The sequence below is a fragment of the Cibotium barometz genome, chromosome 4 (genome assembly GCF_041138505.1).
Source record: "Cibotium barometz isolate CiBa-2024 chromosome 4, ASM4113850v1, whole genome shotgun sequence".
In the NCBI taxonomy this organism is placed as follows: domain Eukaryota; kingdom Viridiplantae; phylum Streptophyta; class Polypodiopsida; order Cyatheales; family Cibotiaceae; genus Cibotium; species Cibotium barometz.
The window spans coordinates 1,643,736-1,660,799 of record NC_141049.1 but is presented as its reverse complement, the minus strand read 5'-3'; the positions used below and the strand labels follow the sequence as shown (position 1 = coordinate 1,660,799).

The window sequence follows — 17,064 nt, the reverse complement described above, 5'->3', positions numbered from 1 at the left end:
CAACATCATCACCATAAAGCTTTGGCCCAAGAAGCATGGTCCATGTGTTCTATGAGGCTTTCTCAAATGGGAAAAAGGCTAATCAAAATGAAAGCACAAGGAAGCATGAGGAAAGCCTAGCAGATAGCATCCCAAAGGGTCAAGGTAGTGGGGGAGTATGCCGAAGACGAGAGAGTCTCTGACAAGTCCAGTGGTCGGCTGAAAGCACTTTAACTTGTGCACATACAAGCTAAACCCTAACTTTGTGGCTCTATCAATTGTATCCAATGGGGCATTTGCCTCTGCCTTTTTAAGTGCTGATTTGCACAAGAAGATGTGCCCCTTGAGCACGAATTGCACCTCGTAATGATGTGGGCAAAGGAGCTGCAAGGCGTTTTTCAAGGCCTTTAGTCGAATGCTTAATTGTCTGACACTTTTGGCATAGTCGGTGCTAGATTTCACTTCAATGCCGAGACAGTCACTCTGGCATGCATGGCTGGTTGTAGAAGTGAACTTCTACCTTCCCCTTGATATCGATCTCCAGTTCAGAGATCAAGGGGAGAAGAACAAGAGGCTTGCCACTCTTACCCCCTTCCTCAACCATGGCAACAAGGCAAAGCAGACCTAGACCATCACACCTTACAAAGGTGCTTGGAGAAGGTTTTGACATGTGCCGCTTGATTCTTTCTAGTGTTTTGCTAACCTTTGTTGCACATGCTGCTCTCGCTGCCCTCTGCTGCTTAGAAATCCCATCCGGGGGTGATTCATTCATCAGCCATGTTATTGCGGCTTTGATGGCAATGGTCATGTCGCCACACTTTGGGAAACCTGAAGGGTAGCCAATGAAGTTGAGATACTTTCAAATTTTTTGAAGTGTCATGCCTGGCTCACCCTGACATTGTTGCATCACGTGTTCGAGCTGCATAGCCATGTCCATCCTCAAGACACGGACATCTTTCTTAGGGTTTGCCTTCTTATTTTCTTCAGAGATGGCTTTCAGGAGAAATCCGTCCGGCAAGAGGTAAACAATGTCAATCAGAGACTTCGCGGCATAGCTCTTCGAGAAGCTTTCTCCAAACATCTAAGACACTTCGTGTCTGACTTGCACCTCTAAACTCATTCCAACTTTGGCCTCCAGGCCATCAACTTTGGCCTCCAAGACATCGACCTTGGAGTGAAAGCCCGAATTCATCTCTTTGAGAAACGAATGGAGACCTTCCAAAAGTGGGGCTATGGATTTCTTCTTACCTTCTTTTTGTGGGATGATTTGAGCTTCTAGAGCTTGAACCCTTTGATGGAGGCCATCCACTCCGGCACGCTTCTTGAGGAATTTGTCCCTCAAGAAGGAGAAGACCTTCTTCATAGCTCGCAGACACAAAGAGAGAGAGAAAAAGAGCGAGAGTTGTGCAGAGAGAAAAGACAGAGACTAGGGTGAACATTAAAGATAGGAAGCAAGTAGGTAAATCCGTTGCACATTAAACAGGAAAGAGGAGGTCAAGGAAGGAGGGAAAGACAGAAGAGAGGAAGGAGAGCGTTGCCCCGTCAAAAATCAACCCTACCCTGAGAGGGTCAGGTTTTAACTAAGATGTGGTTAGGGGTCCGAGGGTCTTAAGATCATCCCATAAGTTGTAATTTTTCGTAAATCTTTATCTTGCAAGTTGCATAAGTTTTTCCTATGCCATATGACATAAAAAGGCAATCATGATTTCAAGGGGAGACGTGTTGTGATTTCAATTTTGAAGAGTGAAGATAATGCCTTTTATTAGCATTGCCCCCCATAGGGCATCTTCTTGCTACACTTCTTTGCTACTCGTGTCTTGGCTTACCAAAGGTGTTTTTCCCGTCGTTATAAACCAACAACGTTGACGATGATGATGACGATGATGCAGGCCTTCAATGCGTTTCACAGCAGAAGAAACTTGCATGTGTGGTGGGAGCGCATAGGCAATGCATGAAGGCGGCGAAGTTGTTCAGGCATACTGATGCAATAGGATCTTTTGTTGGTGGTGGACTCCTCGATGGGCTTCCTCATCTCTCGGACACCTTCAACATCGTGTCAGTCTCCATGTTGGCAAAAGACACATGCTGGAGATATGTAGATACCCACTAGCCATGAAGGGTGAGGTGAGCACTTGTGCCATCTCCGTGGAATCATAGGTTGAGTTCATGAGCACAAACTTGTTCATCCTCAATTTGTGTGGAGAGCCTCCCCTTGAGGATGATCTTTCAACAAAAGATCATCCTCAATTCGTGTAGAGAGCATCCCCTTGAGAATGAACAATTCGTGTAGAGAGCCTCCCCTTGAGGATGATCTTTCAAGAAAAGTGACTTATTATACATAGGCTCACTCCTAAATCTTGTTTGAAAACCAACACAACATTAAGCATAATCGATTAAGCCTCAAGTTTTCTTTTAGTTTCATCAAAGACAAGGCAAAAAAATGAATGGTGACACCTCCCTATTGCCCTTTCCCTCAAGTTTTCTTTTAGTTTCATCAAAGACAAGGCAAGAAAATGAATGGTGACACCTCCCTATTGCCCTTTCATTAAACTATTACCATACTTCAATGCAATGAAAATATGGGCATAGGATTTGTGCCAACGTGAAGCTTGTATATAATTTGGCCAGGAGATGTACACAATAGTCTTCAAAAATGAGCACATGCTGCCACCTGCCTTCACATTCAACGTTGTGAAAGTTGCATGAGACTTTGGCCATTCGCTGGTGTCTAAATGAAAAACTCTAGCTGCTTGGAACAGGCTCCCATCTTTCATGGACTGCAGGGCAATCACAAGCAATTTCGTCTTGTCAACAACATGGAAGCAGTGCACCTCGAACAAGAACATAATCTTGTAGCACGTGATGCTACGCTTCCCAGTTCTCGCATTTGTTGTAGCTACATGAAGCACTTTCCCTTGTTAACCATGGAACTGGTAGAAAAGTGAACTTTACATTCAATAATTTCCAAAGATGGATCATATTCTCAATGTGTTCATAAAGCCAGACATGATGATGATGCATATCCCTTTCAGATGATAATGCGTTGAATCTGCTTAAGGAGGTCTTAGCCTTATCAATGGCCAGTGTCTTGTCCTTGTACAAATGATTTATGAGCATGATAGATGCGGTACATGAAGCATAAAAGCTCAAAAATCCCATTGTCCCAAACCATGCTGATACAGATTTATACCCAATTTTGGGGAGCACTATCGGAGGGGCAAATCAAGGGACTTTCTTGATATGAACCTTTGGCAAGTAACAGCAAGTCCTCAATGGTAAGATTGAATCCTCAATGGTCCAAGAAGACAAGGATTAATGTCAATTAATCATTGATTAGTAGAGGTATATCACTGTTTGTAGTGGAGAAGAAGGGAACAATTTCAACAACATTGCCCTATGGGAGGTAATGCTAACAAAAGGCATTATCTTCACTCTTCAAAATTGAAATCACAGCACCTCTCCCCTTGAAATCGCGATTGCCTTTTTGTGTCATATGACTCAAGAAAAACTTATGTAACTTGCAAGATATAGATTTACGAAAAATCACAACTTATGGGACGATCTTAAGATCCTCGGACTCCTAACCACATCTTAGTTAAAACCCGACCCTCGCACGGCTGAGTTGATTTTTGACACGCAGCGCCCTCCTTCGTCTCTTCCGCCTTTCTTTCCTTCCTCGACTTTCTTTTTCTTGTTTAATGTGCAATGGATTTACCTACCTGCTCCCTATCTTCTGTGTTTACCTTGGTCTCAGTCTTTTCTCTCTGCGTCCCTCTCTCTCTCTCTCTCTACGAGCCATGAAGAAGGTCGTCTCCTTCTTGAGAGACGAATTCCTCAAAAACTGTGTCAAAGTGGATAGCCTCCATTGAAGGGTTCAAGCTCTAGAAGCTCAAATCATCCTAGAAAAAGAAGGTAAGGAGGAATCCATACCCCCAATTTTGGAAGGTATCCATTCGTTTCTAAAACAGATGAATTCGAGCTTTCACTCCAAGGTCGATGGCCTGGAGGCCAAAGTCGATGGGCTTCAGTCTAAGTTCGGCATGAGTTTAGAGGTGCAAGTCAGACACGAAGTGTCTCAAATGTTTGGAGAAAGCTTCTCAAAGAGCTATGTCATGAAGTCTCTGATTGACATTGTTTGCCTCTTACCGAGAGGATTTCTCCTTAAAGCCATCTCTAAATAAAATAAGAAGGCAAACCCTGAAAAAGACGTCCGTGTCTAGAGGATAGACATGGGTACTGTCAAATCCCCACGGATCCCCTAGTGATCGATCTTGGTTCGAAACTCGAATCCTGCAAACAAACGAACAACAAACAAGCAAGGGGGTGCAGGCCTGACTCACCTCCCAACCATGACAGCCGTGGGCAAGCCCACAGTCTTGGCTGTCCCCACCGAGCCACGAGCTGAGCTAACTAGGATAACGTACCGACCAATCTCCTCCTCGCGACGTCCCATACCGCCACGAAGCTGCCCTCGCGGGCCTCGAGACTGCTGCCGGCCTCGGCTGCATAAAGCAGGTGCACGTCTGCACTAGATCCAGGCTCCAAGACCATAGAGCTCTCACAAACTCGCGAGACTCTCTATAATACAATAACTAACCTTGGCCACCCTTTTATAGGCTCTTGGCCGGTCATCGGGCGTCCACACTTGGCCGCCCACCCGTCCATACTTGGGTGCCCGCCCGTTAGTATTTCCCTAACTCAGCTCGTCAATCAGCCTGCCTAGTTCCAAGCTTCCCCAAGCCTCGAAACTAGTCTTGCATGCGTATAGCACACGGTAGATACCCACTGTGCACATGACATACTCCCCTTCCTCTAAGAGCTCACTCCTGAGCTCACTAAAAAGCCAAGGTAATCTCTCTGAAGAGAAGTCAATGTCTCCCATGTAGCGTCCTCCTCAACACGATCCTTCCACTTGATCTTGTATTCCGTGATAAGCATATGACGCAATCTTCGTTCACGAAAGCCAAGAATCTTTTCAGGTTCGTGCGGAACAAATGTCATGTCCTGGACATCTATAATTTCTTGAGGAGTAACTAACTGATCTGCTCCACCCAGTACTTCCTTAAGTCTACTGACATGAAATACAGGATGAACTTTCACATGAGATGGCAAATCCAATTCATATGCAACTGAACCAATCCGTCGTGTAACACGAAATGGTCCACAGTATCTAGGGGATAATTTCGGAGATCTACCTGTCCGTAAAGTCTCGGAATCTTTCGGAACTCGCAAATATACCATCGTTCCTTCAGAGAACTCTCTGGGTGAACGATGTCTATTAGAATAAAACCTGTCTCGATCTTGAGCACTTCTAATAGATTCCTTCGCAACTTGTAACATTTCCTGCATATCTTGCAAAAAATTACGTGCTGCATCATGCTGAAGTCCTGAGAATCCTACTGTAACAGGGGATCTAGGTTGAAAACCGTACATAAGCATGAAAGGACTAAACCCTGTACTCGTATGCTTAGTACTGTTATATGCAAATTCTAACATAGGAAGATAATCCTCCCATGAACTTTGTCTTTTGGATACATATGCTCGAAGCATATCCTCCAAAATCTGATTCACTCTTTCAGTCTGGCCATCAGATTGAGGATGATCTGAGGAACTCAAATTCAAAGTTGTTTCCAACTTCTCGAAAACAAGCTTCCAAAAGTCACTCGTAAACTTAGAGTCCCTATCACTGACTATGTCCTGCGGTAACCCGTACAGTCTAAACAATTGCTCGATAAACTGCCGAGCTAATTGCGTAGCTGTAATAGTCTTCCGGGTCGGTAAAAATCTAGCCATCTTTGTCAAGCGATCTACCACAACCCAAATAGAATCGTGGCCTTGATGTGTTCTTGGCAATCCGGTAATAAAATCCATGGAAATACTTTCCCACTTATTACCTGGTCGACATCGTGAAGAGGGTACGTGGAGAGAAAATTTGGTCTTTGCACAACAAAAGTGCGAGCGAACTTGAGAGCTTGAGAGCTTGAAAACTTGAGAACTCGAGAACTTGAGAACTCGAGAGATGTGTGGCAAGAAGCCCACGTGAGGGGGTTTATAAAAGTTTCCCAAAAGCCAAAAAAAACTCGAAAAGCTATGCTTAGCTTTTGCTTTAGCTTTTGTGTTTTTTGTTTTTTTTTTCTTGAATAAATATATATATATATATATTTTTTAATATATATATATATGGATATATATATTCGCTTTTCTTAAAAAAAATAAACATCTTGAAACCTTTGAGGGGGGGGTTCTTTTAAAATTTTTTTTTTAAAAAAAATTTAACTCCAAAAAACTGAAAGCTAAAAAAAACGAAAGCTTTCCTTAGTTTTTTTTTTTTCTTTCTCTTCCCCTGGATTCGCCCGCCTGTGGAGATGCCGTCGCCAGCTGCTGACGTCGACCATGCTGCCATCATCGAGTGCCGCCGGGTGCAGTTTTACGCTTGCGCCAACCCACGCGTGTACCCGCCGGCGTATCCTGCTTGGTTCCAGCCAGCGCTTGTGCGCACACGTAGGCTGCGCCTACGCCTGGCCACAGGGCCACGTGGCCTTGGCGCTCACCTTGCCTGGCCTGTGCGCTGGTCTTGCGTGGCCTGGGCGATGGCCTGGCCGGCTACGCAGGCCTGGCCGCATGCCTAGCAGGCCTGGCCGCCTGTAGCTGTGAGTAGCCCCACGCCTACGACACACACGCAACATACATGGCCAGCACAGCAGTTCTCGGCCAGCAGACACAGCAACACGACACTCTCTGTCGCTCTTTCTCTCATGCGCCAAAAAGCTACGAAAAGCATCATGCTTTTTCCCCTTCTTTTTTTTTTTTTTTCTCTCCCTGCAAGTTATGCGTATGCACAACAATTCCTCTTCTTTGCAAAAGCAATCAACCCTAACAAAACTACCATCTCCCATCAACATGGGATTCTTTGATGAAGAAAAAACACATACAAAATCTGAAATCTGCAGTATGCACAGAAAAAACAGCAAGCTTTTTTAACACATACCATACTTCGACCTCTTCTTCTCTACCTACCGACTTGCTCGTTCACGAGGTATGCTCTGATACCACTGTCAAATCCCCACGGATCCCCTCGTGATCGATCTTGGTTCGAAACTCGAATCCTGCAAACAAACGAACAACAAACAAGCAAGGGGGTGCAGGCCTGACTCACCTCCCAACCATGACAGCCGTGGGCAAGCCCACAGTCTTGGCTGTCCCCACCGAGCCACGAGCTGAGCTATAACTAGGATAACGTACCGACCAATCTCCTCCTCGCGACGTCCCATACCGCCACGAAGCTGCCCTCGCGGGCCTCGAGACTGCTGCCGGCCTCGGCTGCATAAAGCAGGTGCACGTCTGCACTAGATCCAGGCTCCAAGACCATAGAGCTCTCACAAACTCGCGAGACTCTCTATAATACAATAACTAACCTTGGCCACCCTTTTATAGGCTCTTGGCCGGTCATCGGGCGTCCACACTTGGCCGCCCACCCGTCCATACTTGGGTGCCCGCCCGTTAGTATTTCCCTAACTCAGCTCGTCAATCAGCCTGCCTAGTTCCAAGCTTCCCCAAGCCTCGAAACTAGTCTTGCATGCGTATAGCACACGGTAGATACCCACTGTGCACATGACAGGTACGCAGCTCAGACACGTGATGAAATGTCAAGGTAAGCCAAGCATGACGTTCCAAAAAATTTGGAAGTATCTTAGGGTAGGAGAGGGCCATCATGTTTGGCTACTTTATGGCTTGCCTAATTATTCTTGGGTGTCTTTGTTCTACGGATGAAGGCATGTTGACCGTCTTTTAGGTTCACGCTTGCTTCCACTAAAGTCAACCTTGAGCGCCATGGTTACTTGGTTAGCATCTTCTATGGTAACATAGGCTATACGGATGCGAAGATTGTAGGTGCGGTAGACTTGGTAAACATCCTGAAAGTTTTCCTGCAGCTTCGCAACCTGAATCATCTCTTGGCATGGAGCAGATCTCTTGGCATGGAGCGGTGGCACCACAAGGTATTAGATTGTTGACAATGATGAATTTCATGAACTCATATTGCTTGCTTTTCATTTGAATGCCCAATGATTATGATTTTTTTCTCCTAAACTTTTCTTCATTTTTTTCATGAATGCCCACCGATAGCTATGAAGAACTTGAATGAATCTCAATAACTTCTTACAGAGTAGAATCCAACATTGACAAGTGAGAGCTACAGGAACACCACAAAAAATAGCAAAACTTACTTAGGTGATTGCTAATGTCCTCACTTCGTCTTCCGGGGTAGCAGGCGCTCGCTTCTTCTGTGGAGAGCAAGCTTTTTAAAGTAAATGTCGTGCAGCGAGATTGCCTTGCGAGTACCCACTTCCGGGACGACATAGCTTCCGGTTTGAAGGTTCGAGAGGGCATCGAAGCGCAGAGAATCTTTGTGCAGTCCAATTTTTGCTGGGAAAAAAGAAAAAGAAAAGTCTTGGTATTTCCCTTTCACGCTAATATATATAGGCACCCAAAATGTTTTTTTTGCATTTGATTAAACACACATTTTCTACATTTGATTAAACACACATTTTTTTTGCATTTGATTAAACACACATTTTCTACATTTGGTATTTCCCTTTCACGCTAATATATATAGGGACCCAAAATGTTTTTTGCATTTGATTAAACAGAAACACACATTTTTTACATTTGGTTTGACCGATTGTAAGGTTTTTTTCCATTAAATATGAGAACGAGTTCGAGATGGAGATGTTGGTGGTGGGCTTTCTATTTTTGGGAGCCATCTTCAATAATAATATCTTCGTGTTGACAATTGTCAGCCCTGGTGGGAAGCTCGAAGTGAAATACAAGGAAGTGTGACATGAGCCTTGCAATTTCTTGAAATTTTCTCAAAGCGATTTCGAAGGGGAAAGTTCTGCGGGCTATGCAAATTCCAAGGGGAACTGTAAAGACTGCAATTGCCACTACAAGATGCATGTGCGCATCACCTACAACACGAAGCTTATGCCCAAGAAGGTTGTGAAGAGGAGGCCGTAGTTAGATTTCGGGGTGATTGCCAGCGTGGAGGTTTTTTCCAGCTTATGTGGCAAAAACGAGCGTGGCCACGCTGGCAGCTACCACGCTGGCAGCTACCAAAATTGCTTTGAATGCGCCGCATAAGCTGGACGCTGCCACCAACCTCGCACTTATTCCCTGTAAACTAAGTATTGAATTTGCAGGGAGCATAGACAAAGGTGCTGGTGTAAAAGGCTATAGGTCGTCGTTATTTTTGCTACTATGTTCACTGCCATGGTGCAATCGGCGCGATGTAACACTTAAGTAGCAACAAAAATCTTGGAATCCATAAATTTCACAGATAAATTCTAGGAAATGCAAAGAGTAAAAAAATAGTATATTTTCCAATTGTTCATGATTGTTGGTAGAATATCTAAAAATAATAAGAACCCAATTGCATGAAACATGAATGACATAGATAGTATAAAATAAACATAATTGATAAATTGAATCCATGATATTAGTATTAAGCAATTCTCTTCATCGTTTCCATCTTGCAACAAACCATTCAGTCTCTATATCAAACCATCCATGCCGTCTCTATATCAACACCTGACTAATCATTGATGTCTATAAAAGTTTTATTTCACTACTAGATGATGCAATATTGGTGCAAGTTTGCTTATGCTCCACTATGGTTTCTTATTTATCTTAAACATGGCCATTCTCATTGTCATGTTGAATGGTTGATGATGTGTCATGGTTCACTTCTACGTCCTCCAATGTCTCCTCAACATCTTGACCTTGAAAGACACATTTTGATAGATATACCACCATTTTGATAAAAGAATGACTTATATAAAATACCACCATTTGATAGAGGAGTCACTTGTATAACATACCACCATTTTGATATTCAACACCTCCACACACCACCTTTGAACCATTTGACATCAAAGGTAAATAAGCTGAATGTTCTAACTCCAACCCCTTTGGACCATTTGACATCAAAGGTAGATTAGCTTAATGTTCTAACTCCAACCCCTAAGACGTTTTTTGAATAGTTTCGTAATAATCAAGTTTGTCGACTACAATATTGGTATCCCATCTACTAGGTCAATGACTCAGTGCAAAAGGGTCTTTCTTTTCAACCATGCACTTTTTATACTACCACCAAACAAACTTAAAAAACATATGTATATGTTAAGCATATGCCTATAATTACTATAATTAAAGGAGAAATTCAAATTTACTTATATTGAAATTCACAACCTCATGTGAATGAAGGCTTGGATTTGAACGACGATGCTTTTGTGGAGACTATTCTAGGGAAGACCACATGAGCTTAAGGGCTGCCTATCTCTATTTATGGCATTTTGACATTATGATGACATTATGTACTTTTTGCCATGGGGTTTACGTTTTGGATGGCATTTTGAAGACCCTACTTTTTTGATGACATTTTGACATTTTCAGTTTTCATTTTTATGGTTCAAATCAGTTTTCAATTTTCAGAATGTAGACAAGGGAGATAGAGAGAGCCTACATTGTACATTACCAAACCTTAGAACAACAATTTGTAAATCACAATAGAGAGCCTATATGGATTTGAAAATCCACCTTCATGTAATATGGGCTTCATGATACAATGGTTATACATTCATACATATAGATGCCATCATGTAATCTGGGCGTCATTGCCCTCTAGCTCGATTGTTGCTTGCATCGACTCTTTAACTGCACGTGCATCCAATTTGGCTTGCATGGAGGGGCGTCTACCCTTAACTGTAGCAATGAAGGAGGTGCCAACTTGATTGCCATCCATTGTTTTGCGCTTCTTCCTGTTGATCCCTTTCTCAATGAAAGACTTTGCTCTCTTCAAGCTATTCCCAAAGCCATCTCTAGTTCGTACAAAAGACTTTGCAAGCTCAATGCCCTCCTCTCTTTGTGCTTTCAATGTATGTAGTTGCCCAAGTGTCTTCTTCATGCTAGTGGTAGCCTCATGAATAAGCTCGGCATCATCCTGCACAAAATCCACAAGTTGTTGGAAAGTGTCATGTAAATGATTCAAGCTTGACCTCTTTGTAGACTTTGAAGATGCAGCCTCACAATTGTGCCCTTCCTCCAAGCTCGCATCATCCTCAAGTGGCACTCCGATGTTGAGGTCATCAGGCTTAATCTCAAGTAGTCTCCTCGGGACCATCTCCAAGGCACTATCTTCATACATGCTCACACAATGTGACACCATACCTTGCTCCTGAACACCGGCCATGAGCATCACCTTGATTTGATGCTTGCATATGTTGCCAAGCTCGGAACAATGGCATGTACAACATGCCCATTGACAATCTGAGCTGTAGACAGTGTACACTTGGTTTGGATTGGAGAGGCTTCGAACATAAGCATCTGCCTTCATGTTGCTACCAATGAATGACACATAATCATCTGGAATTTTGAGAGCTCGTTCACGCGAGCTCTCCACTACCTTCTCAATGGCATTGTTTCTCTTAAATCCCCCTTTCTTCACAACTTGTATGTACCAATAATGAGGTACACAAGCTGTGGTTAGCTTGTAAAGAAGCCAATCCACTCGACGCCCCACCATTTTCTTAGAAGATCCTAGAAATCTGTACTTCAAAACTCCATGGTACGCCTCGATTGCACCATTCGTGTCTTGATTGGAATGTGGCAATGTCCTTGTCGCACGCACCCACATGTCTAACATAATGAAGACTTGTAAGCATATATGACCATAAGAGAACATAACACATTGGGAACACATTGAAGCAAGAAAAATAGCTCATAGTCACCTATTTTAGGCTGCCACTGCATTTCAAAGTAGTGGAGGAACTCCTTCTCACTTTGAAAATCTTCCTTGAACTTGCATATCATTTCCCTAGCTTCATCCTTGGTGAGCTCATATGAAGACGAGGACCCTCCCCGCATATTCATGATGTTACCAAGCATCCGAAACATGGCCGCACGTGTTGGCCAATCTTTCACCTTTCGAATGAGGTGTTTTAGCCAACACCTACGTACATGCCATAAGCACAAGTACACCGGCAAATTGAAAACGACCCTGCGAGTACAAATCCAAGTATTGAGGGTACAAATCCAAGCAATGGTCATAAAGCATTGTCCAAGCACCATGCATTATGTTAGGAAAATTACCTTAGTGCATCAATTTCTCTCTCCGCATCATCCACCATGAAAGCATTTGGCTGCCACGATTTATGGTGATCAAGCATGCGATCTCGAAACTTTGTCAACCAATATCGCACAGCCTCAAAGGTGGCACTTGAGGCAAGAACCCATGCAATTGGGATGCCATTGCGATGTGTGTCAAATACGAGAATTGTATACAAATGGAACTACATCATTTTAGGTATAGTAAGTACAAGTACCTTGACTTGAACATGGCAAAAAACAGACAAGAATTGAAGCATACCTTGTGCTTGTTCGTTCCAAATGTGGAGTCCATAGCCAACAAATTTCCATTTCCGAACTTGTCACAAATCTCTCTTTGCCATGGGGTTTGGATCCCTAAAAAGAATTCCTTCTGTACTTGAAGATTTTGCTCCTGGTAAACAAATATCATATCCGCATTTTGTGTACACCATCGCCTTGTACTCTCTGCATCATCATCATGTAGTTGATATGTCTCCATAGCATGTTTCCTTTCAATATTGAGTATATCTTGGAGCAATAAGTAGTCATCCCTCACCATTGGACATTTGGGCTCTTTGCTTTGTCGTATATGCAAACTTTGAATGTGTGCATCGAAAACTTGTTGTGGAGTAAAGCCCTTGAACAACAAGTTAGAAACCCAAACTTTTTTTTCCAATGAAATCCATGGAGAGAGGAGAAGAAGGGTGTTTCCCTCATTCTTACAAGGCTCCCCATGGCAGATGATATCTTCTTTATTTGTGTGAAAGGGATTAATATAAGATATAACTGCGATGCTAGGATCCAAGTATAGACGATTCACCATGAAATGGCATTGACACCCTCGAATGCGCTGTCCTGCTGCCTTGGGTGGCCGCCTTGGCTTAGACTCTTTCTTGATCAAATTGGCATTTAATTTGGTAGAGGCTTTTACGCTGTCTTCATTGATGGTAGGACAACCATGTAACTCCCCATCGTCAAGCTCATTTTCATGCACATTACTCTTGCACTCTACATCTTTTCCACCCGATTGTTCATGCACATGGCATACACGTTTGGAAAACGTGTCCCAAAAGCACACCAATATCTATTGGCAATGATAATTGGGTATAAGTCTAAAGCCTTGCATGCTAATCATTTAAATAACACTTACATGGTGCTCTCAAGCCATGAATCCTTGAATGGCCGTATTAGCGAGCCTGGTGTGCGATGATGGTGGGAGTACCTCGTAAACGTTGTAGGGAAGTCAGGATTTTGTGCTTCTCTGTTCACAAACTCGCCAACATGAGCCCATGGAATACGAGCTTCCCTTTGCACTTTGTACTTCGACCTTTCATTGTGTACCAGTCTCCATTGTATTCCGGAAACATCAAAAAGACCATGTGTGGGAACAGGGGTGCCCATCGATTGTTGCTAAATGAGCTAAAATAAACCAGCTGGTGCGACCTATGGTGGTCACTTCAGCGAGGAACTGCTTCTTTCAACAGGAACTCCAGTACCTTCACAGCAATTTTCGCAGCCGACCTTCGAAGTCTTCACGAAAACCTGTGAACAGTTACAATGAATTACTGCAAAATTTACAGTTTTACGTGTATATATTTAAGTATCGATTTTCAAAAGCTTCAAATTTATATACATTTTAGTTACAATTTGGCTAAAAAGTTTACGAATTTCACTTAACCTCGTGGTTCACTGCAGCTATACGAGTGTCTTTATTCGTTCCGATCATCCTCGGTAAGCAAAAGCCCCTCACGCGATTGAATTTCAATCGCTAAAACGCTTATTTGTGATCCCCAAATTTAACTGATAATCGACATTGAAGGTCTTAACATCGCCATGATTCATGGTGCGCAGGAGGTCTGGGTGGGCCGTAGTTCCTGCGTTGTTTTCTTTTCGGGGCTTCCTGTTTCGTTTACAGGGAATAAGTGCGAGGTTGGTGGCAGCGTCCAGCTTATGCGGCGCATTCAAAGCAATTTTGGTAGCTGCCAGCGTGGCCACGCTCGTTTTTGCCACATAAGCTGGAAAAAACCTCCACGCTGGCAATCACCCCGAAATCTAACTACGGCCTCCTCTTCACAACCTTCTTGGGCATAAGCTTCGTGTTGTAGGTGATGCGCACATGAGCAGCAAAGAAGTGTAGCAAGAAGGGGAGGAGGAGGATGACAACACTTTCCCATTCATAATGGCAACCTTCACGTTCGAAAAGCTTTCCACTTTTGTAAAGCAGCATGCAACTCATTCCTCTTTACCCTTTTTCAGCTTTACAACATGCAAATCATGCCACTTTTCTCCTAAGCATTTCCACCCTCGTTAACCATGGAACTGGTAGAAAAGTGAACTTTACATTCAATAATTTCCAAAGATGGATCATATTCTCAATGTGTTCATAAAGCCAGACATGATGATGATGCATATCCCTTTCAGATGATAATGCATTGAATCTGCTTAAGGAGGTCTTAGCCTTATCAATGGCCAGTGTCTTGTCCTTGTACAAATGATTTATGAGCATAATAGATGCGGTACATGAAGCATAAAAGCTCAAAAATCCCATTGTCCCAAACCATGCTGATACAGATTTATACCCAATTTTGGGGAGCACTATCGGAGGGGCAAATCAAGGGACTTTCTTGATATGAACCTTTGGCAAGTAACAGCAAGTCCTCAATGGTAAGATTGAATCCTCAATGGTCCAAGAAGACAAGGATTAATGTCAATTAATCACTGATTAGTAGAGGTATATCACTGTTTGTAGTGGAGAAGAAGGGAACAATTTCAACAACATTGCCCTATGGGAGGTAATGCTAACAAAAGGCATTATCTTCAATCTTCAAAATTGAAATCACAGCACCTCTCCCCTTGAAATCGCGATTGCCTTTTTGTGTCATATGACTCAAGAAAAACTTATGTAACTTGCAAGATATAGATTTACGAAAAATCACAACTTATGGGACGATCTTAAGATCCTCGGACTCCTAACCACATCTTAGTTAAAACCCGACTCTCGCACGGCTGAGTTGATTTTTGACACGCAACGCCCTCCTTCGTCTCTTCCGCCTTTCTTTCCTTCCTCGACTTTCTTTTTCCTGTTTAATGTGCAATGGATTTACCTACCTGCTCCCTATCTTCTGTGTTTACCTTGGTCTCAGTCTTTTCTCTCTGCGTCCCTCTCTCTCTCTCTCTCTACGAGCCATGAAGAAGGTCGTCTCCTTCTTGAGAGACGAATTCCTCAAAAACTGTGTCAAAGTGGATAGCCTCCATTGAAGGGTTCAAGCTCGAAAAGCTCAAATCATCCTAGAAAAAGAAGGTAAGGAGGAATCCATACCCCCACTTTTGGAAGGTCTCCATTCGTTTCTAAAACAGATGAATTCGAGCTTTCACTCCAAGGTCGATGGCCTGGAGGCCAAAGTCGATGGGCTTCAGTCTAAGTTCGGCATGAGTTTAGAGGTGCAAGTCAGACACGAAGTGTCTCAAATGTTTGGAGAAAGCTTCTCAAAGAGCTATGTCATGAAGTCTCTGATTGACATTGTTTGCCTCTTACCGAGAGGATTTCTCCTTAAAGCCATCTCTAAATAAAATAAGAAGGCAAACCCTGAAAAAGACGTCCGTGTCTAGAGGATAGACATGGTACACAGCTCAGACACGTGATGAAATGTCAAGGTAAGCCAAGCATGACGTTCCAAAAAATTTGGAAGTATCTTAGGGTAGGAGAGGGCCATCATGTTTGGCTACTTTATGGCTTGCCTAATTATTCTTGGGTGTCTTTGTTCTACGGATGAAGGCATGTTGACCGTCTTTTAGGTTCACGCTTGCCTCCACTAAAGTCAACCTTGAGCGCCATGGTTACTTGGTTAGCATCTTCTATGGTAACATAGGCTATACGGATGCGAAGATTGTAGGTGCGGTAGACTTGGTAAACATCCTGAAAGTTTTCCTGCAGCTTCGCAACCTGAATCATCTCTTGGCATGGAGCAGATCTCTTGGCATGGAGCGGTGGCACCACAAGGTATTAGATTGTTGACAATGATGAATTTCATGAACTCATATTGCTTGCTTTTCATTTGAATGCCCAATGATTATGATTTTTTTCTCCTAAACTTTTCTTCATTTTTTTCATGAATGCCCACCGATAGCTATGAAGAACTTGAATGAATCTCAATAACTTCTTACAGAGTAGAATCCAACATTGACAAGTGAGAGCTACAGGAACACCACAAAAAATAGCAAAACTTACTTAGGTGATTGCTAATGTCCTCACTTCGTCTTCCGGGGTAGCAGGCGCTCGCTTCTTCTGTGGAGAGCAAGCTTTTTAAAGTAAATGTCGTGCAGCGAGATTGCCTTGCGAGTACCCACTTCCGGGACGACATAGCTTCCGGTTTGAAGGTTCGAGAGGGCATCGAAGCGCAGAGAATCTTTGTGCAGTCCAATTTTTGCTGGGAAAAAAGAAAAAGAAAAGTCTTGGTATTTCCCTTTCACGCTAATATATATAGGCACCCAAAATGTTTTTTTTGCATTTGATTAAACACACATTTTCTACATTTGATTAAACACACATTTTTTTTGCATTTGATTAAACACACATTTTCTACATTTGGTATTTCCCTTTCACGCTAATATATATAGGGACCCAAAATGTTTTTTGCATTTGATTAAACAGAAACACACATTTTTTACATTTGGTTTGACCGATTGTAAGGTTTTTTTCCATTAAATATGAGAACGAGTTCGAGATGGAGATGTTGGTGGTGGGCTTTCTATTTTTGGGAGCCATCTTCAATAATAATATCTTCGTGTTGACAATTGTCAGCCCTGGTGGGAAGCTCGAAGTGAAATACAAGGAAGTGTGACATGAGCCTTGCAATTTCTTGAAATTTTCTCAAAGCGATTTCGAAGGGGAAAGTTCTGCGGGCTATGCAAAGCCATGAATTCCAAGGGGAACTGTAAAGACTG

The 17,064-nt window shown here is 43.0% G+C and overlaps 1 protein-coding gene and 1 long non-coding RNA gene across 2 annotated transcripts in view; both read right to left on the bottom strand.

Moving 5' to 3' along the window:
* The window catches only part of LOC147638793 (uncharacterized), a 56,208-nt gene extending 39,667 nt beyond the window's left edge, over nt 1-16,541 (bottom strand). The window contains exons 1-2 of the long non-coding RNA XR_015263743.1: nt 16,349-16,541; nt 8,205-8,403 (exon numbers count right to left, since the gene is read on the bottom strand). This is a non-coding gene — a long non-coding RNA (uncharacterized LOC147638793). The remainder of the gene's footprint in view (nt 1-8,204; nt 8,404-16,348) is intronic.
* LOC147638794 (uncharacterized) lies at nt 10,555-12,271 on the bottom strand. Its single transcript, XM_086782177.1, has 3 exons — nt 12,124-12,271; nt 11,763-12,031; nt 10,555-10,975 (listed from the first exon to the last, which is right to left on the bottom strand). The coding sequence occupies exons 1-3, from the start codon at nt 12,198-12,200 to the stop codon at nt 10,971-10,973; spliced, it is 351 nt and encodes a 116-aa protein (XP_086638303.1). The 5' UTR covers nt 12,201-12,271; the 3' UTR covers nt 10,555-10,970.
* Nucleotides 16,542-17,064: the final 523 nt, after the last annotated feature.